Here is a 24,669-nt window from a genome sequence, read left to right as displayed (position 1 = left end):
AGGAATTTACCTTCTACTCAGTTCTGCATTGCTGATCACAACCACTTGTGCATCAGTTACTTTCCAATCTAAGTTTTGTTCACAACTTCATCACAGCTTACTTCACCCACAAGGAACCAGTGAGGACTTAGATACTTTTATATTTCTTCACCAGCAGGCTCTTCAAATTATCTGAGAATATTTGGTTATTTAACTTTCATCTGCTCATTTTTTTTGGTAAGCTTTTATCAGGAATTCAAGGTAATATTCTATTCTAATTATATGAATCAAATCACATGCATCATATTGCTACAGGCCACTTGATTCTCTCTTTAGTCAATGAAAATAGATATGCAGATAAGCTTGGAAAGGGAGAATGCCATCACTGAAGCATTCAAAAATAAAAAATTCAAAGCATTAAGAGTTAATCCAACAGCCTCAATCTTCATATCATGCACAGCTGAGAGGAAAAACAAGTCTCATGAAAAAAATGGTCCTCTCCAGCTTCTGCCCTTTGATGCAAGGCACCGTGTACTGATGCTTACCATAAAACATGAACTTGAAATTATATTAGTTTGGATCTCCTCACTTCTTTCACAGCTTTTCCCTGGAAGAGCAACTTTTTCCTTGCAGCATAGAGCAAATAGGACTTACTGCAAAAAAAGGGAGTTGTTTGCTTCTTGTTGAAAAGACAAATAATACAAGTTATTAATACATTATTAATTTGTAATGTAATATGTAACTTTAAAAGAGCACCTATAAATCTTAGCTATACATTGGGTGTTTACAGTCAGAACTTCATACTCATCCTTTCAACTTAAGATGGAGAAGCAAAACTCTGCTTCAGTTCACTCAAGATACCATCAATTATATTACCATTTCCTCAGGCCAGGGAGATAAGGCTCATACTACAACACATCCTACAATCCATAGAAAGAGGCATCTTGAGTCCAGCACCTGCTCTCAGAGGAGGACTTGGAATCATTTTATTTCATGGTGCTGTATTTGTCAGCTTGAAGAAGAAATTTATGTTCCAAAATGCACACATCAGAAGAAGATCATAACTCTTTAAATTAGCTCTTAAAAGACTGATAAGATGTATTCTAATTCTGGATGATATCAAATGACAGCAACCACTCCCCATGGAAAGGATGTGCTCTGCAGCTAATACAGATTTATTCTCCCTCTAAATTACTAAGCAAATCTCAAGTATATTCACATGTTTAAGACACAAGGAAGTAACTGAAGACAGTCCCAAGCCAAGAAACATTCCTTGAAGATAACTGAATTAGAACTCAAACAAAAAAATAACATCTTTTGGACAGAGCATTCTGCCAATGATCTTTCAGCATCTTAAAATATTATTGTAATGTCTCGTTGCCCTTTACAAAATAATTCACACACACCAAAGAATGCAGACATTCTTCTGAAAGGACACGTACCAGACCATATGCAGTAAGCATATTTAAAAAAATTAAAATTAAAACTAGAAAGCATAAAAACCCCAAATTGCCTGGCAAAACAATTCCTACAACAGGATGCAGCCTCTTGCAGGGCAGGGGTCTGCTCCACATTAGACTGTCCTAAGAGAAGGCCAGTGAAGTCTTTAAGGTATCACATTCACTTCAGTGATGGCCACAGAATAAAAAAAACTTATATAGAGAAGATTAAAGGAGCATCCTGCAAAGGGCAAGGTCCAGTTAACACTGCCTCACACTGACCCCACCTTAGCATTAATAAACTGCACATATTCTGACCCCATGTCCATACCTGATGGAAGTCCCAGCTTGCTGCCTTTCTCCTGTAAAGCTGCAAAGGAGGAGGTGGATGACAAACAGAAAGGCTTCTACACTAAGATCCACTTAAATGGGGGGTAGCTACAAAACTGATAAATAAAGGTTCAAAAGCTACTAAATATCATGAAAGGGTAAGAAGGGACCTTTAAAGTCATCTGGTCCAACCCTCCTCCAATGAGCAGAGACTCAGCTCTGAGCAGGTTGCTCAGAGCCCCATCCAAACATTGAATGTTTCCAGGGATGGGGAAAATCTCTCTGGTAATTTGAAAACACTGAGATAACAAAAGCTTTTGTGGAAGGAAGGGTATTTACCAAGTACAAAATAATGCCTCAAATGATCTTAAAGGAACTGACTGGAGTGATGCAAGTTTTTTTAAATGTCAACTTAAGGTCTCTAAAAATTATTTTAATGGCCTGCTTGGTTGTTTCTTTTCCTGTAATGCCTTTGAAACATTCCCCAGCTATGACAACAGCTGTATTTCAATCTACTAAGTGGAATCTTCAGTTTAAGATAAAACACAAATTATTTTTACTGATTCATTAATACACAGATTTATATATGTAAAACATTTATGCAAGCTTAAGGTACAAAATTAGAAGTAATTCCTTCTATGCCTCAAACGTATAAGGGATTACAGGTTAAAAACTATTTTAAAACTACTTCTAGAGCAAAAGTTAAGCAAAGAAATAATACTAAACTAATACTAAATAATACTAAATTATAATAATACTCTAATAATACTAAAGCAAAACTGAAAACACAGAAAAGGTATGAAGAGATCTTTTCCACCATTTAAAAATCAGTGTCCTCAAATAGTGATTATGCAATCCACAGGATAATTGCATGCTGCAACTAACACAGGATAAACTCATTTTTTTAGTTTATTTTTCCAACTATAATTTTTTAATGTTTATTACTTACAGAAAACTCAGGTGTACAGAATTCTCTTTACCTGTAATTTAAGTATTATTTCTTTGGTGACTTTATAAATCAGAAAATCTGTCAAGTTTAGACGCTACTCTTTGAGCTGGTCTTTCCCTCAAAAAGCCCAGGAACACTTCTGGATACAGAGATATTCATATATATAAATTATGAAGCTGGAAGTTTAGAAATGAACCACAGGGGGCAGTCACACCTTGAAGATAATAAGTCAACTCTCAAGAATTTGTACAAAAGGTTACAAGAAGACAAAAAGACAAAATGCAGCAAAAACTTTCTGTTGCATCTTTTCCAACTTGGGAGTAGACCTCCCCTATACACAACAGTGATTTTATTCTGTGAATTTGTATTAAAGGTAGTTGATATCCTGATTAAAAGACTGATACATGGCTTAAGTGCAAACCCATACTCCTGGGGGGACCAACAAATAAACTCCAGAACCAGAGCTAGGAATCTTCTCATTAAGTCCTTCAGCCTTTTGATGTAGCAGATTGAGCTGAAAGAAAAGCCTGTTACCTTTTTGGCCCCTCTACTTCCAAAACCAGATGTCACCAAGGCATAACACCACATGACTGGACAAAAAGAAACACAACTTTATTAAATACAGGCAGAAGGACATTAGATAAGCAGAAGCCTACACAAATTCAAGAGATTTTAGAAGAGTTTTTTATAGTGATCATTGCAATCCATACATTCAAATGCTAAAAAAAGGCACCAAAAGTCTCCTTCTGAAGAGGATCTTTACTAGATTTTGTCTAGTGTGGTTTATTTCAGATAAATAAATGGTGGACCACACATAATAAATCACCTGATACAGTACTGGGCAGCAAATTGTTTGTTAATGCAGTGAAGACAGGATGGGTGTAGGAACTGCTGAGTGTAGAAGAGATCACTACCTGCAGTGCCAAAAGTATCAGACTGAGGGGAAGGCTATTAATACTTCTTCTGAAAAGGATTATTAGCACTAATTTTATCTGGCATATTAATGACAACCCACACACAACCCATGACAATCCAGGCAACAGACAGGCACCCACAGAACTGCCAATGGCTTGAAGGTAGAGGTGTTTTCAGAGCACATGAAGATGGAGATCAGGACTAGAATTTTATTGCAGACTGGCAGTGCTGGTAAATTGATGCTGCTGGGAAAAGCCAGCACAGTCCCAGGTTTCAGCAGAAAAATACTTCTAGGTAAAGAAAGACAAATTATTATATCCCCTCACAACACCTCAATTCAATAATGAGTACAGTTTAAAGAAGAGAGAGGTGGCCTAACAAACAAACACACATTTGTGATAAAATAAGGAGCTCCAAGATGTCTGCAGGATTGCTAACAGAAGGAAAAGATTGGCACTGCTGCTGGGAAGAAACAAGAGTCATTTGAAAGAGTTTTAAGTTAGGTGTGGGAGGGAAGAAGTGCAAAGCAAGAGTGGCAATAAACTTGAAATGAGACTGCAAAATTATTATATGAATAGATCAGAGTGCTAGTGATGCAGAGAGGAAAAAAAGAAGCAGGAACATATTCCTATTTCATACCATTTTGCATCATCAGATACATCAGAAGCACAGTCACAATGATTCCCTAGGAAGGAGCCTGGCAGCAGCTTTGCATAGCAGAATAGCAGGGGAAAAGGTGTGAGAGTCCTGAAACCCAAGCACATGGTCAGAGCAGCTATGGGATTATTGTGGCTGAGAGATTGCTTTAGCCATAGAAGCAAGGGAGGGAGGGAGGGGGGCAGTATAGTTCTTAAAGTTGTCATTTGCTGAGGATAGATAAAATTAGATGGACTGTCTGGGTCTGTCACCTGGAATCAGGGCAAAGATTCTGCATTAAAAAAAAGAAAAAAGACATCAGAAAAGGACCAGGAGTTTGGTTGCAGTCATTCAAGTTTTTACACAGTCAGCAAAGCACATGTAATTTCCTCTAAAACAGGCCAAGTGGATTTCAGGAGGCACTCACTGTGCTCCTGAAGTCAGGTCAAATAAAAACATGATCCAAGGCAACGTGAAGGTTCTTATCAAAAGAGACAGTGAAGTACAGAAGAACAATAGGTTATGTCTCATCAGTAAATTGGGAATACAGAGTCAAATCCAAGTCTAACAGGAGCTCATTAATGGCCTAAATGAAGAACATTCTAGAAGCTATTTCACTTCCACAGGGCCTGATTTTAACTTGGGCAAGAACTTCAAGAAGTGCCAGTAGAATAAGTGCCCAAATTCGTGCAATAAAATTGTTGTAATGATGGCTGAATCAGTACAGGCAGCTGATCCACACAAAGATTAAATACTTTACAAAGCCAGTAGTTAGGGGACTGTGGCACAATAAAATTGCTGATTTCACTGAATGGCCTTCAAAAGTCAAAGAGCAGAATTCTTCTACCTCTAAACATTTCTACCCATCTACTTTGCATTCTGGCAGTCTGTTTTGCTAGAGCTCAGTTGCCTTCAAGAAGGAAATAAACTCTTGAACTACCTTAGAGCAGGCAGTTTTAATTAAATGGTATGGATTAATATTCATTAAAAAGTCTAAGTTGCAGAAATATGAAATAATATTGCCAAGATCACTATGGATATTACAGAAGGACATGAATCATAGTCGTATCTATGAAAAAAATGTTCCTAGAATCACTAGGGCTTTTTTACTCATTTTGTTTAATTCCTCTAGGGTCTGGTGCATTGCATTAGGTGCTGTACTAACAAACATCCTAATACAGACTATATGTTTAGGACAATATTCCTAAGGACAATATTCCTAAGATGGTGTAAGTTACAGATAAGGAAAGTAAATCATGTGAAACAATGAAATAATTAGAAAATAAAGATACTAGCTTGTCATATATAACTTTCAAACTGAGAAATTATGAAAAAGTTTTTCTGTTGGTAAAACTTCTACTTAACATGCAAAGAAAGCATAAACTTCTAAAAAGCTTGCTTCATGCAGCAGACAACTGCTACTGGAGGAAAATGTCATTTATTATGGATGTGGGGATGTAGCTCCCAGCAGAGAGCTACACAAATGCAAAAAATATTCTTTCCCCCCAGGTAACTACATTTGTCATCATATGAAGCACGAAAACCAGAATCTGGTAGGAAGAACTTACACCCTTCTTTAAAAAAATGTTCTTGTGTGGGACATAGTGCAGTATCAATGGGTTAGAGATAACCACAAATGAATTTTTTTTAATTCTTCCCAGGCCCACATACAAAAGAGGGTAAGTTTATGAAAACAACTTCTCTACAGCACCTGCAAAGTGAATATGTCCCAAACTGCATGCTGATCCAGAGGTCTTTTAAGTCACTCAGCACTAGGGTTCATGAGCACATAGAGAAATAATTATAAATAGCAGAACTTACCATCTTCTGATACAGATAAGTAAAATCCATAATCATATCAGCAGTCAAAGAGATCCTTTTTTTTTTTTTTTTTTTTACAAAGCTTGAAATAAATGTGCTTTTTTAATGTCCAATGCATTTAAAACTACTAATGTATTCCAATATTTCATGAAGCAAATTGTTCTTTTACTTAGCTGTCTTTATGCATTAGATAGCAACCATATCCATTAGTTACTAAGTAACTTTCCTAAGTATTTCTGGGCATACCTGGAGGACATCCCCTCTTCTCCATAAAGATCAGAATATCAAAGATTTCTCCCCACCTCCCTAAACAGTCAAGTGAAGAGGACACAAGCAAGGGATTCTTAAATTAGAAGATACAAAGATAAAGTTAGAATACTTCATCAAGTTATTTTTAACAAAAAGACTCCTTACCAAAGCTGGGCTATGAACAGCACAGTACTGAATGTTCCCATTTTGTTCAAAACATACTGTAAATTTATTTAAATAATTTATTACTGCATATTTCAGCTGATCTCATTCATCTAATCGAGGCTGAAACTTTATCCATCTTACATATTACTTTGATTTCCAAATAATCCTGTATACTTCAGTAGTGCTTTGCCAAATAGGACAATAAATATGCAAGAACATGGATCAGATTGAATCAACTTAATGCAACTCTATTTCCTTTCTCTCCCCTCCTTTAAAAAGAAAAAAAAAATCACTTTAAGTGTCATAAATAATTCTCACAATACATTTTTGCTAGCAACCACCCTGCTAGAGTAGGTGAAGTAGTAATGGTGCCTTCCAGTACACACATAAAGCCACCTGGTCTGGACAGAAAAATAAACCTGTGAACACAATTTTTGTCCCAGATGGCTCAGAAATATTTCAGTTCTGCTTCCTCACCACAGCATGGCTTGTGGTGTGGAGTATCCATTAAGGGTTTTCCACTTAATATGCATCCTGGATAATCCCCTTTGTAGGTGGAGGTACAACACTGACAGGGAATAAGTGTGAGTTAGAATAAAAAAAACCCACAAGTGAGAACTGGAACACAGTAATTAGAAGGCTATTTTACCTATGTAGCCTTGGGTTTTTTTCAGTTCATTGTAAGAACAAGTTGACAGAGGAAGTGGAATCATACACAAATACAATGTTAGGATTTGAATTACAAGCATAAATCAGGTGGAGAATTTCAAGAAGCAGAAATGTTAGGAAAAAGCTCCAATGTTTCCTTGCCATGCTTTTAAAAAGGTCCTTATCCCCACCTTCTGGTGAGGCTATTTAGACAGATAAGAGATTGTTATTTGTAAAGGAAAACATCCTACAAGTTATCAATAAAAGCTCAGATTTAAAGCACCAGTGTCATGTAGCTGTCAGCTTCCCCCACAAAACAAGCTTCTATTTTTTGTTAGCAGTAGGTTCTGTGCAGCCTAAATATATTAGGTAAGCAGTAAACTAAACCTACTTTAACCACAGCACCATAGCTGTGATAAGAAAGCAAAAGAATCATGGAATCATCAAGGTTTGCAAAGATCATAGGGCAAACCTAGACCCCTAACCACTAAACCCCCCACTGCAGCACCTCATCTGTCTTCTGAACACCTCCAGGGATGGAGCCCCCACCACCTCCTCAGCCATCCTGTTCCAGTGTTTAACCACTCTTTCTGTGAAGAAATTTTTTCTAATATCCAGCCTGAATCTTCCCTGGCAGGGCTTGACCCCCTTGCCTTGTGTTATCACAAGGTCACTACAGCCTCCTTTCAGGCAGTTGTTTCAAGGGGAAGTTTCAAGGGGAAGGGAGGGTTGACCTTTCTTGTAAATAACATGTCCATTAGTGACACTTTTAGAAGTAAAAGATTACAGTAAAACTAAATTTCCAGGAAAAGGATTCACATCTGTCCCAAGTGCTTTTATTTTTTGTGCTTAGCCCCCCCCCTTTTTTTTTTTTTTTTAATTAAAGTTTTCACACACTGATTTCCTCTATCACTGCCCATGGGCCTGGTTCTAAACATCTTTTTTTCCAAGCACAGTCCCTTGCCTTTCAAAGGTATTAGCTACAAAATACCAGCCAGCCATTCATCTTCTGTTAGAATCACAGAATGGTCTGGGTTGGAAGGGACCTAAATTTTTTGATCACCAAGTTCCAACACCCCTGCAGGGGAAGGGAGACCTCCAACAGAAGATCTTTTTCTAAGCACTGAAAAATTGTTATCATTATAAAATGCAACTATGTAACCCAGTATTAAGTGCCTGCCTAAAACCTCTCACATTTCTAGATTCATGTTCCTGTTATCAGTACAGCACTGAAGCTATTTCATCAAAAGTTACCTAGCACAGGAGGAGACCCACAAAGTCTTGAACAAACATGAAAGTGCAAGTTGTATGTACATCTACAGAGATGAAACATGGGATTTTTAAAAATACATTGGGGTTCTGAGCTCAGCAGACAATTGAGAAGTACTAAAAGCAAATTATTAATGTGGAGCTGAGGGAAGCAATCTGTTTCCTGGGGTGCTTATATCAATACTTGCTTTTTGGAAGACTGCACTGCAGAGCACTTAAATTTCAGTTGCATAAAATGTTCTGTTCAAACTTTGCAGATACTTTCTGCTCAGCTTCAGAGCAACTGCAAAGCACAAGTTGGCAGTGTTCCAACTGAGACTTTGCGTGACTGTATAAATTGTCTGAAATTTTATATAATCCACGTTTCGTGTATCCAGACATCACAGCCACAACACACCAATAATACAAGCAAGCTTTCTGAAAAAACAGATTTTCTAGAAGTGTTTTCTACTTAAAGAAAAAGTAATTTGAAAATTAGAATCTACATCATTAAATGATAGACAGAATATGCACCCTCTGATTTTAATCTTATTCTGTGGGAGGTCTTCCTGCCCCTTCAGGGCAAAACTTGGTGATCAAAAATTTTAGGTCCCTTCCAACCCAGACCATTCTGTGATTCTAACAGGAGATGAATGGCTGGCTGGTATTTTGTAGCTAATACCTTTGAAAGGCAATGGACAGTGTCTGGATAAAAAGATGTTTAGAACCAGGCCCAGACTGTGATCCCAAAGACAAGAAACAGCAAGAAGAAAAATGCAAAACTAAAGGACCTGTATGAATTCCCACTCCAGATGTTTTCTCTAAACTTTCTGACACAGTAGGCAGGCATCTCTATCAAGTGTTTAGAAGGAGGTCATGGTGAGCACTCCATCATAGATAGTTGGGTTGAGGGTTTGATGCTTTTGGGGGTTTTTCATCCCAAAGGGTTTCAGGAGAAAACCTCAGGCAAGCATTCTGTTTTCAGCTATTTTGAGAGTCTGGAGCACATCTTGATTCATACACCAGGGTCTCATAAAGAAAATGAACCAAACCTTTGTTTGATTCTGCAGAACTCTAACATTTGTTCTTTGTCTCCCACTAGAGGTTTCTAGAATTATTGTTCCTATTCCATTTGCAATGCTTCCATGTTCAACCATATGATCCCAGGAGATCATACAAGGAATTTCTGGTTAATCCAGCAGGCTCAGACTGGTATCAGGACACTAGAACTACTTCTACATGGCAAAAATTAAGTGCTCTCAAGGCCTGTCCTCAAGTCTTGAGAGGGAACAGCAAGAGCAAATCTGTTCCATGACTGAGGATCAGATGAAAGCTCAGGGTCACCCCAGTGGTGCCCTCACAGACCAGGAGCAACCTGGAAACACCTGGACAGGGTTGGTTGGCTGAACCCTGGCCACACAAAGTGATGGAAACAGGTCCAGGGAGTCAGAAGGAGAAAGGGATGGGACCAGAGATAAAACTAGAAAGGCTACAATACAAGCCCAAGGCTACATTGTGGGTCCAAGGACAGGACTTGAGGCAGGCAGACCTGTGCAATGGGTCTGGCCAGGAATGAAAGCCCCATCCTGAGCTTAAAATGAGGTCTGGGATCAATGAGCTGAAGGTGAGGCTGCTCACAGTGACTGAAGCCTATTGGTGCTCCTAGAGACCTGATGCAAACCACCAGGTAGTAGCCCCATCTGTGCTATTAAATGATAATGAATTACTTCGAGGAAGCTGTCAGCTCTTAACTTCTGAAATGGCTATTTGGAATGGCCCCTGGGACCATGCAAACTCCCAAACTCTGCATAGAAATTGTCATGGAAAGTGCAATTTGTCCTCAGCCAAAAGCATGTCACAGATCATTTCAACAATTCAACTGAAAACAGTCTCACATTACAGGTCTGGAACCAATTAAAACCAATTTAAACGGACTACAAACTACTCTAAGGTCTAAATGAATTATACTCCTCTAGTTTGCCCCTTCTCTCAGCTTTTTTATTAAATCAGCCTCACCTGGCAGCACTGCTGCTGTGTTCACTGATAACAGAAACTATTTGACCAGGTTTGCAAGCCAGCACAACAAGAAATTCTTTCAGTCTCACTTCCTAGATAGTCACAGGACACCAGAGATAGAAGAAAACAACTGGAATGAGAAAAAGAGTTCAAAAATGTAAAAAAGCTGAAAAGATAAAGTGCATGGCTAGAAGCTGAGTTCAGACAGCGAGCCACAATTACACTGCAAAAATTAAGATGTAGGTTCACTGTAAGCAAAAACATTGCAAAAGAACACTGACAGTAATTACACTGGAAGACTCATGCATTTTAATTGAAAGTTGTTCTTCATACTGCACAAAACCAGGAAGGCTTAAAAATTGTATTTTGCATTTAACATTCACTTGGGAGGTTACTTCAAGCTACATTTCTTTCCATATGTTATCTTGATGAGTTATGTGGTACCTGAAGGAGTCAGCAGATGGCACCCATGGCACTTAGCACACCACAGCACATTCTCATGTCCTTCACACACAGGGTTATCAATCACAGCAAGCATGGGGGTTTTTCTGTCTCAGCCCAGATTTTCCTTCATACAGGGTAAATAGTCTGAGTGGGTACAAATAAAGCTCATCTTCACTATGAAGGTGACTTGCTGCATGATTATTAGGTGCAAGGGAAGGTCAAAAAGAAGTGGACAGCATATTTCAATTTCATAATTTTAAACAAATTCCACAATATTGGTGTTTTCACCCAGTTTTTTAGAAGCAATGCTTCTGTGCAAGAATCCCAGTTTTAAATACCCTCTTTCACCCCACACACCTAAGAGATGAGCTTAGGGGAAAAAATATGAAAAAACAAACCACAGACAAAGAGAGATGGTGAATCAGGTGCACCATAAAACTCAAAATCACAGAAGGCATTAACAAGAATGCTTCAAAATCACAGAATACTGACACAAGCCATGTTGTTTCATAGCTCTGGGGCAGTCCACATATAATACAAGACCATGGATAAGGGAGAGCTGAAGGTCTTTCAGAAGCAAAATAAGGGAGAACAGTAACTGTTAATACAGAAGTAGAAGGAAAAGCACAGCAGGTACCAAATATTTCAAGATCAGTCTGTTGAGACTGTATATTATGTATCTGAGGTACATATACAATAAACATATATTGGAATAATTCTCATTCAAAGTACAGATCTGAGCAATACCTATTAAGAGGAAAAACAAACAAAGAAGAAAGAATGTCCTAGAAAAAATAAAGGACCGTACTGGGAATGGAAGATAGGAGTTGCAGAAAAATCTTATCTTTTAATGTATTCAGTAAAGGTACTGCTAAGGCATACATCCACCTCTTTCTGGTTTAAGATTCTGAGAAACATCAGATAAGGATTTCATTATCTGAAGTAAATACATGAAATGCAGACACAATTTGGACAAGTTATATTAAATACTTTTTTCCATTGTCACTGATCACAATGGCAACCTGATCACACATTCCAGATCAACAGAAATACCAGAGTGCAGTAGTGTTTTGAATAGAGACAATTACATGCACAAAAATTCCTAAAAATCTGAATGCATATAGAAGACAGACTCATTTTGGTACGTGTAGGTCCCAAAACAGCAGGGAGGCAGAAAAACTTCAATTTCAAAACTGTAAGGGTGATAAATTAAGACACGGTAAGGAAAAAAACAATTTATTTGAGAAAGATTTAATTAAAAGGTATAAGATTTACTAATAATTTGAAACTGGAATATAAAAAAAGGAAGAAAAGGTTATATTCCTAAGAAACAGCCCTGTACCATTTGTGCTGTATGTTTCCCTCTCTAACTACAAGACAACCAGGAGCAATTGGACTGCTCCTATCAGAAGAAGCTGCATTACAAAGCACACAGATGATAAAACAAATACTTTGTTTAAAGAAACACCTAGAAGGAAGTGGTTGTAGTAACAAGGAGGATTTGTAGTTACAAGAGATGAGGGGATTTACAGAAGGATGTGGGAAGGAAGGGCAGAATAACAGCATCCTGTGACCTATTACTGCAGTTTCTGTTGACAGCAGCAGACTTGAAAGGAATTTGGAACAGTCCAGGACCAAAAACTAAGTGAGATGGTGAGAAGCAGCCACACACATTTATTCAGAAGATCACTGGCACATCTCCTAAAATCACTGGTACATAAGAACAGGATGGATCTAGAAGTTTATTCACCTATTTATCATTATGTAACCTGAATTTTCTCTTTGCCTGTTAAACAGAAATTCTTGTACTAATCCACCCAAAAGCTTTGCAATGGCAAGAACACAAAAGTAACCAGTGCCAAAAGACTAAAACTTTCCAATATTCATTAAACATGTTTGATATGGCATAGGATGCATTTGATCTGGCATCACCTGGCTCAGGGCCTGCAGTATGTCAGTGCTCTCAGTCTGTTCATGGCCCTGTCCCAGCAGCTGAAGGAAAACCAAATAAAAATAGCACCAGGTACCAAACTGGCAGAGGGCTGATCTAGACAGCCTTGTGGCTTGATGCAACAGTCTCAGCCATGTGAAATACCTGTTCCCATCACCTCAGCACTGGTGGCATTTCAGCCCAACTTATGGTATTTCTTACCAACTTATGGTATTTTGATTGAGACCACAGACTCCAGCTGTTAAAAAAAAACAAAAAACAAAAAAACACAAAAGACCAAACAAAACTTCCAAGAAGAAATACCTTGAGAAGTCAATGAAAAGATAAAAACAGACCTTATTTTACCATGGCCTTTAAAAGTCAGCCCCATGGTGCACACCAGTGTTAACAAGGCCTTAAAATAGTGGCCAACTCCAACTCAGTCAGGGGCTGGTACCTCATTTCCTCAGCATCTTATAAAACTAAGTTTTGCTCTTCCCTTATAAGCCACTCACACTGGAAACATGGGGATGAAACCATTAGATTTCTCCCCAGTACCCATTCCAGCAAAATGAAATGCAGAAATTTCTAAATGATTGCATGCAGCAGTCTTACAATATCTTGATGCCTTTTAGACCAACTGCAAAACCAATTAAAGACAACACATACTGATTTGATTCCACCCTGCTGCTGTGTAATGGATGCCTTCATTACTCTTGTGAGGGATAATGCAATTTCTTTTTCTCATCCTTCTGTCATCTTAACTTCCAACTCATTTGTCTCTATCACATGAAAAAGGTTTTTTTTCATCCCTCCAAGACATACACATTGCATCTACCCTACTTGCAATGTTTCTGTATTAAGTTTCAAAGCCCAGTAAAAAAGCCATGTAGTTAAAGAACCTATGGGTAAAAACAACAGTATTAAAAAGACAACAATAAAAGAAGTACAAGGAACACTCTTTGTACTACACAGAAAAGTAAGAATTTGAACCAACTCCTCAGCTGACAGAATGTTACAGCTTGGCAGCAGATCCATCGCCTGAGGACTGGATCTGAGAACACAGCCGTACAGAAATCCTTGCACTACTGCAGCTAAAACTTCCACCAACCAAAAAAGAAGCATGAATTTACCTGGCACAGAAGAAAATACATTTCAAATGCACACAAGAAACTGATAATCCGTTTCACCTTGATCCAATTCCAAATATTCTCTCTCATCTTTAAGCTCATCTATTGCAGAATTTGTCTTAAGCAACATCACAACCTCAAAGCCACTGTCTCTCTCCACTCACTGTTACCTCAGATCAACTTCCAGTATCCCTCATGTTCTAAGGTGAAATTCCTTTTCAAGTGTCACTTTTTACCTACCACTATTAAGCATTTATATGTTAATTAAGGTCTGTTGCAGTCTTCTTAGCATATATTTTGTATTAAACATGAGAAACCCCCTAAAATAACTGGTAATTCCATGTTGTAAATTTACTGGTTTGAATGTGATTAAGACAAAATATAATTTCAGTAAGAACAGTAATGAAGTCTGACCTTCATTCAGTAGCATTTTCCTTGGGCCAGAAAGCTGATATCAGAACTTGTGGATGGATTAGGACCTCTGATGGTATTAAAATAAAGAACAGCTGCTGCCTTAACCACATTAGAATGGCTTTACTGCACTTTTTGATTACCATCAGCAGGAAAAACAGTATTCTTGTTGTCTTCAGAATGACAGGGACGGAGGGCAAACCTACATTCAATTATTAGCAGTATTAGCTAATAAGAACTACTTCAGGGGAACAAGCCAAAGTTTTTTCTATACATTACATAAAGGTAGTTTTTCCCCTTAAAAGATAGTTCTTGGTAGTATCAGCAGATCAGATGGGTTTGGCTTCTTGCTGTGCCAATATAAGTGTCAACTAGATGCAAGGAAGTTCCCATAGAAGTCCCTGCTATGGTTTATTCCAAGTGTGACCTGGTGTCTCTCTCCTTGGCTTTATGCTGCTTTACAAAAACACTCACCACCTTAGGACTGCCTGACAAGAAAAAAAACAATAAACACACAAGGAGTAACACTGGTCAAGAACATCAAGCCCTCCTAAATTTGGTAATATGAAAACAGCCTAAAATGTTAAATTGCATAAAATGGCATGGAGAGATTGCTGCTCTGCTAGCATCCCAGAAAGCAACATATCCTGCACCCTAGGAAAAGAAAGCTCAGTACTGCATGTACACACAGTTAAACTCTCAAATATTTTCAAACAGGATAACCAGAAGGTAAAACAACAACAAAAAAACCAAACTCCTCTGTCAGAAGAAGTCCTTGGTTGCTGATCCCAGCTTACACTGGTAGCAAGTTCAGAGGAAAAGCCTCAGTGTTCCAGGGGGGATCTCAACTACCTTGAAGATCAAAAGGCATTCAAGTCCAGGAATTTTGTTCAACCTATTACAGGATACAGACAATTCAAAGTTGAATCTTAATCTAAATTTGTGCAGTGTTTAGAGATTTCTAGATCAGACCCACCTACAGTTTAACCTACAGAGTCCATTGTGCTAGAGAAAAGAATAATTAACAGAATTCTTTACTGACTTGTAATTCTCTCTGGCTCCCAGAGCCTGTGTTTTCCCTTGCCACAACAGAAGCTCCTCAAGCCTTGGTGTGCTAGTTTTGGGTGGGATAGAGTTAATCTTCACAGTAGCTGCTATGGGGCTATGTTTGGGTTTTATGCTGACAAGAGTGTTGATAATGCAAAGATATTGTCCTTGTTCAACAGTGCTTAAAAAGTCAAGGCCTTTTCTGCTCCCCATCCCATCAGTGAGTAGGCTGGAGGGGACACAGTGGGGACAGCTGACCCAAACTGACCAAACAGATATCCCACACCATAGAACATCATGCTCAGCACGTAAATCTGGGGAAAGAAGGAGGAAGAGATGGACATTCAGAGTCATGGTGTTAGTCTTTCCAAGTAAATGCTACATATGATGGAGCCCTGCTGTCCTGGTGATAGCTGAACACCTGCCTGCCCATGGGAGGGAGTGAATGAATTCCTTGTTTTGTTTTGCTTGCATGAATGTTGTTTACTGATCAAACTATCTTTATATTAACACAAGAATCTTCTTACCCTTCCAATTCTCTCCCCAGTCCTACCAGAGGGGAGTAAGCATGTGGCTGTGTGCCTGGTTGCCAGTGGGGGTTCAATCACAACGTGTATTTACCAGCATCTTTATTAAAATATCACCTTACTCAAAACGTTTTAAATTTTACAGAACTGATAAAAAACTATTCCTGTATCAAAAAAAAAAAAAAAAAATTAAAAAAAATTACTTACCCTGACTGGTCCTTTCCCAGGAAAGGTTTCCCACCCATCCTGTATTTTTGAGATAACACATTCCCTCTAGACTCCAGAGTAAAGCATGACCACAGAAAGCCAGCACTAGAAGAATTTTTCCATAGTTGCTCTTAAGGAGAAAAGTACATTTCCAAATTTAAAAAGCAGACAGTTACTGCTGTCTTGTGTGCTCTGGAAAGAACATTAATCAGTTTATTTTTGTAATTTACAAACAACTAATATAGTTAGATACTTTGAAGCACTACTCCAAGTTTCAGCTGCAATGAATGCAGGGCTACCTTTAACCCAGCTGGTCTTTTGCCAGGCACTTTCTCCCATCTCAAGGGCTTCTGTGCTACCAAGCACCCTGGGCATGGATGGGAAAATAACCCCAAGTACTGTACAAATTATTAGACAGCATCCACGTTACAGGCACCAGCATTTCAGGCCCAGAAATACTTGTTACTTATTTGATGAGTTAAGGCTTTTTTGCTGTTTGAAAAAAAAAAAAAAAAAGAAAAAAACCAAACATTCAGAGAAAGAATTGAACATTGATTGAACTGAATATTTGGAGTTTCATAATTCCTACATGCCAAGAGGGTAATCATGGCCAAGTGTACCTTTTACTTGCATGGGATGACGTGGGTATATGAACACAATTCAACTTGACCATATTGTTATAGCAGCACCACCTCAGCATGACCTTTGTGTTTCCTCAAAGGTTATCTAAGTCATAAAGATTATGCATTTTCCCAGAAAGAGAGCAGAAATGCTGAAGCCTTTCAGCAGCAGCCAGAACTGCATTAAGAGGGAAGACAGGAGGAATGCTTGAAGCAGACTACCAACTCCTTAGAGTTCCTTTAGAAATTCTGCAGATCACCAGAGAAAATTAATGTTAGACCCTATATAAATACATAATTACATGAGCTACCTTTAGTACTCTCAGCAAGCTGTCATGCTAACAGCAACAAGAGCTGTCTTAAATACACCCTTTATAGATCTATTACTATTCTGAGTATGCAAACCACACTAATCAAAACTAATTAATTTTCTTTCCCTGAACCAGAATAAACACTCCACAGATCCCAAATGTCAGTGAAGGTTAAAGTTTGCTACTGCTCCTTCTCCAGTAAAAGCTCAGCACCTTCATTTTGAGTATGGTTCCACAGCCCCAGGGGGCTCTGACACTGATGTGCTTGGGCCCAGGCACCTTAAGATGGTTCAGATGAGTTTGTCTGACTTCAACAAGTGTTTGGTTTTCAACCAAACTCACAACTGACCTATGAGTAAAGCACAGAAATTACAGTTATGCAGAGGAGCTACTACACCAGCACCCCATTCCATGTGTCAATACAGAGCTGATCAACAAGGTCCAAAAGCTACACCACAAGGTAAGCTAAGGAAGGTTTATAAATGAAGAGTATCAGCAGCTCTTTTAGGCTGCAGAAAAGACTCCTGTAATGGGGCTCAAAGGTTGGGATTATCACCCAAGCAGTCAGATGGGGTCTCGGATGTAAAGCATAAAAGCTCAGAGATGTTTTCAGCTGAAATACTGTCTTGCACCAACATGGTTCACAGAGAAAGTATTTGAAATGACTTACAGAATAAATGCCATGGAAAATTAATTTTTTTAGACTGCATACTTCTCAGAGCAAGAAGAGCTGCCTACAGCCATATTTTAGTGCCTCCATGGTCATACAAAAAAAAAAGTCAGTTGTTAGATGTCTGAAAACCACCCTCCAGGGTAAGACAAGGTTCCCACAGGGCAGCTGTGATTCGTGAAGTGCCACAGGCCACTGCTCCTGCAGCCTCTCCTTGCAAGCCCTCTGCATCTAATAAAATAAAAATACATATAAGTAAAGATCCACTTCGATTTTTACAGAACATCAGGGAATAACATCCACCCTATTTATAAATCAGAACAAAAAATAGGTAGAGATGCCACAGCACAGAGCACAGTCTGCTTTGAGTGGGAGTTTCTGATAATGTTATCATATCAATGAAAGACAACCCTAAAAAGGTAGAAAACCTGAAAGTAAAACAAAGCAACAGCAAGTGTACCAGGAAGGCAGGATGGAGCCTGCATTCCTTTCCAGCCCTGGAGCAGTGACTTCATCTTTGTTAGGGTGACCTTCCACTGAGCCCAGGCTTGAATACTAATATTAGACTAAAAAGAAGTGTGCCACCCTCTAAATATAATGATGACTCAACACCTAGAGGCTTCAGTGATGTAATATGACCAAAGAGGTTTTGACTTCACAATCTACATTTTTACAAATTAAGTCAAAAAGAACAGATCTCCCCCTGCAGAAGCAAAGCCTGCCTCCTAGAGCATCATCTTCAATTAGCCTGTAGGAAAACATTTCACAAATGGCAGCAGACACACTGGCTCCAGTTTGTTTAAAAGGAGAACTGAGAAGACACGTTTCAATTACATGCTTCAGAATCAAAGCATCAGTAAAAAGTTTCAGTTCCAGAATTAACGTTTAAAAGTTAAAGACAATATATCAGACCACTGAAGAGTTCAGTGCCTTTTATTGCACCTTAAAAATAAAAATAGCAGCAAGAAGATGTGCTTTGTTAAGAAAGCTGGATGCAAGTACAAATGAAAAAAGCCTTTCCAAGAAAGTCTACAGAATTCTCTTAAAACATCATCCTTGGACAAATATTCCAGGACCCACTTAAGATAGTCTTAAATCTTTTTCAAACCCAAGCTCAATAATACACCTTAAAACAACCAAACAAACAGAAAAACAAACACCAAAAAAAAACCCCCACAATACCAATCAAACAAAGGCAAACTTCTGTAGTAAAAACAAGCAGTCATCCAACATGTGTAGATAAAGTGGAATATGAAAAAATCCCTCATTTTCCTAACAAAGCCTTTCCATTAGTTCAGGATTATCTTTTCCATTGATGTGTTAATTCAAATGTTTTTCTCTTCCCTTTTCCACCCTGCCTCCCTGCTCACAGTTCAGGGTATGCATTTTTAATCACCTTTGTTCCCCACTCTTGTATTCTCACACTGACACTTGTCACCAGAAGAATTAGGATACACTTCAAAATGGATTTACAGAATCACACATGGCTGAGGTTGGAAGGGATCCCTGGAGGCCCTCTTGTCCTCCCTCCCTCTCTCAAGGAGGGCCACCTGGAGCCAGCTGCCCAGGACCACCTCCAGATGACTTCTGAATATCTCCATGGAGGGAGACTCCATCACCTCCCTGAGCAACCTGTGCCAGTGCCCCAGCACTCTCACAGAAAAATAAAGTATTCTCTCAGGTTCAGAGGGTACCTCCTGTGTTTGCTTGTGCCCATTGCCTCTGGACTTGTCACCACTGAAAAGAACCTGGCTGTCCCCTCTGCACCCTCCCTTCAGGTGTTCATACACACTGATAAGATTCCCCTGAGCCTTTTTTTCCATGGTGAACAGTTCCAGCTCCCTCTGCCTTTCTTCATAGGAGAGTTTTTGCAGTCCCTTCAACAGCTTTGTGGCCCTTCACTGGACTGTCTCCAGTATGTCAAGGTCTTCCTTGTACAAGGAAATTCAGACCTGGATACACTTTTGGTCACCATATTTCCTCATGCAGAAACAGTAACTCCTCTTGGTTTGAACTACATTAACAAGAAAAAGCATTTCATGCCCTTTGGATATCATTTCCTAGGCAGCTCCACCATAACTAAAAATTTCAGAAACTGATTAATCATTCTTTAACCAAAATACAAATTTAATAAGTGCTCCTTCCAATTTGAGCCAAAATAGTGGAAAAAAAGAATAGTGTACAGCCCCTGAACGACTTGAGGAAACCCATCCTTCCCTGACATAATCATAATCTAATAGTGGGAGGTTTGTGTTAAGCATCTCCTGAGGCTGAGAGGATCTGAAGAAGCCATCTTAAGAGTCAAAGATGCTTCACCCTGACAGAATGCTTACCAGTTTCAGCCGGAAGGAAATTACTTTACAGAAGGGGGGCTTTGCAAAACTGAATACACAGAACAAAAGGGTTACTATCCAGAAAGCCTGAGGGTTACCTGTAGCAATTAACTGCTAACACACACACATATATCTACTCTTAGGAATAATCAGAGTCATGCCCTTTGGCTCCCCACTGAAATTGCTTTATCAGGAAAGATAAAAGAGGCAGCACCTCCCAATTCAGTCACACTCAGCCAAAAATAGCACTCTGAATTTTGCCATATCTTGCTCACGTAAGCAGTCCCATCAGTTTTTCCAAGAGACATGTGGCAAATTCCAGGGGTTTTGGCTTCTTTAAACTATGACTTCCACAACAAATTACGTCAGTGTTGTACACTCCAAAGCCCAAAAAATCTGTCCCTACCATTAACAGGTTATATGCCAAAAAAAGTAATCAGAACACAGGACAGCAACGGGTCACATTCAGCTGAATATGATCCCAGCTTTGTAACAGGCCTGTAGGATAACCTCCTCCACACCCTTGTGCTTCCTTAAAAACTAAAAACCTGTTTTCTACTCACATTATGTAAAGAAGGTACAACTTGGTTTTCCATATGAAGGAGCAGGGTGTCCATGATGGGAGTGGAGAAGCACAACAACCTTCCTGCTGCTGCAGCAAGCTGTTAGGGCACCCAAGCTGCTAAGCCATCCTCTGCAAATCCTTAAATGCCTGTACTACTGACCCAAATATCTGGGGCATTCTCCAAACTTAAACAGAGATTTCCTTCCAAGAACACCAATCTGAAAGTTAGGGAAATATTTTTTGAACAGATGCTATACTACTATAGAAAATTCAAATATGTGTAGCTAGTACTAATTTATATTTTCCCTTTCTTCTGCCAGTGTCCAAGACCAGGCACACCCTCACTCCTGAGCAGCTTCCTTTAGGCCAGATGGCAACACTCATCTTCAGATCCACAGCTCTTCAGACTCACTATGTTGAGACCAGCTCACCAGGAAAAAAACCTCCAGCCTGGCCTGATGGAATTTCTGTCTGTAAAGGACCTTCAGCAGCAAAAATTCCTCATCTTCAGAAAATTAAGGTCCAAACTCAGGCCTCCTACCAATGACATCTTCATTTTTAGTAGGCAACACAATGCTAAGAAACACTGTACAGCAACATAATGTTGATCAGAGGGTGTGTTTGACACAGGACACAGTTAAGAACAGACACAGTGAATCAACTTATCCACCCATAGTGTAGGTGCAGCTAAGTGTTCCCTTTGGGAAGCTTCAAGCCTGTACTGAAGCACAAACTGGAACTTACCCTGTATTTGATACAAAGTAGTTAAAGGTCTTAACATTAAAAATATTTAAGGCATTTGCTTTTGGAACCCATCTTCAGGAATTATATTTTGCTTAGATATTTGTGTGTTAAAAGTTCGAACCTGACATTTCAGCCTCTTAGATACTTCAGGTAACATAACTTTAAAGCTGTCAGTATGAAATCTTTACATTAATACTGTTGCAAGCCAGAGCCACTCCGAGTTAAATATTAAGTATTATTTATGCAGCAAGCTCACACACCAAATCAAAACAATAATTTACAATTTACAGGTTTCTCTTACTTCCTTTGCTAGCTAACTTGTAACTTCCAAACCAATTATACCTTCATTTTCATCTTAAAAGTCTAGATTAGGAGTAGAAGTAGAAAACAACATTGCAAAAACTTCACTTTCTGTAGAATGTAAAAATAAAACTGAAAAATGTTCAAAATAAAACTACTGTAGATATGGCCACTACTGTAGTATGTTCTTGAAGAAGTTGAGTATCATTACATGTATAGAGGATCAATAAATAACTGAAGATGCGATTGCTAAGCAGCATTTATTGTGATTCTGTGAGATTTTAAACTTTATCTTAGTAACTTGAGAATATTTTATATTTAATTCATGTCCACACTTACCCTGCAGCAAAGTAACAGTTAATAATAGAAAGGATTATGGGTATTAATCAACTGGAAACACAAATACATGTTCTAGAGGAATAATAAAAATCATAATCAGCTCCCCAGATCCTTGGATTTAATGAGAAATCTGAAGGTAATCCCATCTAGTTAAATATAGACTTACAGGAGCAGCTACTTACCTGCAGAGCTGTTCAGTCCATGTCACTGGCAGAGTTTACAGATGTGACCATGGAACAGAACATCCAGCTCCACAACCCAGCTGCTGATCTTCAGACACATCCTTAAGTGCTGCAAGTCTTTGGGGATTGCTATCCCATGTCCTTACATAATCACCCACCCCATTTTCTAACTAAGCCACCAGCTAAACACTGGAATGCAGCTCTCAAAAGGGAAATCTGGGGAGCAAGTGGGGAAAGAACCTCTGCAGGGTGAAGAGAGATTCTCTAGTTCTAGGCAGGCTTCTGTTTTGTACCTTTAATACTGGACTTTCAAACCCCTTCAATTTTAGAGTTTTATTATCAGACTGTTATAAAATTTCACAAAATCTCACAGTACTATCAAGTTGCTCACCATTTTCCAAGACTGCAATTCAGAGTTTTGATTATTTATGTATAAATATGACTACTTTGTTTAATGCTGTGCTTTGAACTTTTGTTTTCTTTCAGTCTGTATTTCTCATATACAAGACTCCATTATGGAAGACAAAGATGTCTAAAAATTTAGACCCTAACAATTCCATTTATACTGCATCAACATATAACACATTACCTTTAACAGGAAGATTGTATCCTTAGATATCTTGGTTTATTTCCCTTTCATCTATTAAGTCTCTCACTGAAGACCCTGTCTATCCTGGCCAGCTGTGGTCTAGGCAAATCTCTAGTTTTATCTAGAGATATCATCAGCCAGTTCCAGCCAAAACTCACTTTACCAACTCCCAGCTTGTTTCCAAATTGAAAATTCCAGACAGCACACTCAAGTAGCCTCAGATGTGCCTATAACCATTAGCCTAGAGTAATTTCATCACAAAATAAAGCCCCAAGCTATCAGTTTTATATTCCTGACACCTCCATCAGAAAGAATGAGAGCATTGGTCATGTTGGAAAAGACCTTTAAGATGATTGAGTCCAACTAATAACATAACTCTACCAAGTCCAGTGCTCAACCACATTCCTATGCACCATATCTACTTGTCTTTGAGTCACCACCCTTGGAGGTGTTTAAACCATGGGCAGCCTGTTCCAGTGTTTCACAACCTTTTCAGTTAAGAAGTTTCTCCTACTATCAAACTTAAACCTCCCCTAGTATAGTTTGAGACCCTTTCCTCTTTTCTTGTTGCTTGTTACAAGGGAGAACAGACCAACCCTCACCTCACTGCAACCTCCTTTCAAGTAGTTGTACAGCTCAAGGAGTTGAAACTCCCCACAGCTTCTTTGTTAGGCTAAGAAACTGACAATTCCTGTAAAAGTTGTGGGTTTTTTTATTTATTTTATTTTTATTCTAAAAGTATAGTTTTCAACATTCTGTTCTAGACTAATTGCAGAGTTAGAAATATTCTCATCTTTGTTTTTACTAACATTCATTTTAGATTTTTCAGATAAATTAAAACATTTGAGACACTATCACTCTCTACAGCTACCTGAAAGGAGGTGGTAGCTTGGGGGTGTCAGTCTCTTTTCCCAAGTTAACAAGTGATAGGACAAGAGGAAATACCCTCAAGTTGTGCCAGGGGAGGTTGAGATTGAATTCTAGGAGAATCTTCCTGCCCAGAAGGGTTGTCAAGCATTAGAACAGGCTGCCCAGGGAAGTGGTGGAGCCACCATCCCTAGAGGGATTTAAAAGATGTGCAGATGTGGTGCTGAGGGACAGGATTTAGTGGTGGATTTAGCAGTGTCAGGTTCATGGCTGGACCATCATCCTAACATTTTCTGACCAATCTTAGAGGTCTCCTCCAACCAAAATGATTCTATGAGAAAATACAGGAAATGCAGCCTCTCATTGGTGGGAGAAACTTTGACTTGCTTAACTTTGCTACCTCCACTATGACTGCAACTACAGTTGCTTTCAAGTCATTTCAGGATTCCACAAATTTGAGCAGAAAACAACATTCACCATACTTGACTGAAAAGGCTTTTGAGCTCTCAAACAAACATCATGGCAGAGTGTTGTTATCACCTTAAAAAGAAGTCACATTTAAAATCCAGTTTCTTTACACAAGACAGATGAAACTTTCCATTTTACTGAAACATCAATAAACACAAACATAAGGCACATGTTTCTCTTACACCAAAAATACAGAAACTGACACTGTACCTTACTGTCCTCATCTTCAAACACAGACTGGTGAACATTACAAGCAAAGAGAGAATTCGGGAGATCATTGAAGTCAATTATTTCATGAAAATCTTCCTCTGCAAAACATCTCTTTAAATTGTTGTCTCCGTGTATAGAGTAGAGCAAGAATTGTCCTCCATCCTCTGGGATGCAGCCATAGTGACCCAGGCCTCTCATTCCAAAGAAGTATGAGTCTCCCCTCATCCCTGGCAGCATGGAGAAGAGAGACACAGTTACACATTTTAAAATATCACATACAAAAATTCTTAGTTCAGGGGCTTAATTTGTAGCAAGTATATTTCCTATCACTTTAAAGCAAAAATTGACCTCTGAAACAGGGCACTAAGTCACCAAGGCTT

The 24,669-nt window shown here is 38.8% G+C and overlaps 1 protein-coding gene across 1 annotated transcript in view; it reads right to left on the bottom strand.

Moving 5' to 3' along the window:
* The window catches only part of RCAN2 (regulator of calcineurin 2), an 86,239-nt gene that overhangs the window by 51,451 nt on the left and 10,119 nt on the right, over positions 1 to 24,669 (bottom strand). Inside the window, exon 2 of the mRNA XM_071742136.1 lies at positions 24,290 to 24,516. Coding sequence (XP_071598237.1) covers positions 24,290 to 24,514 — 225 coding nt within the window. The 5' untranslated portion in view covers positions 24,515 to 24,516. The remainder of the gene's footprint in view (positions 1 to 24,289; positions 24,517 to 24,669) is intronic.

Source organism: Heliangelus exortis, chromosome 3 (genome assembly GCF_036169615.1).
Source record: "Heliangelus exortis chromosome 3, bHelExo1.hap1, whole genome shotgun sequence".
NCBI classification, from domain to species: Eukaryota; Metazoa; Chordata; class Aves; order Apodiformes; family Trochilidae; genus Heliangelus; species Heliangelus exortis.
This window is presented reverse-complemented; position numbering and strand designations above follow the sequence as displayed.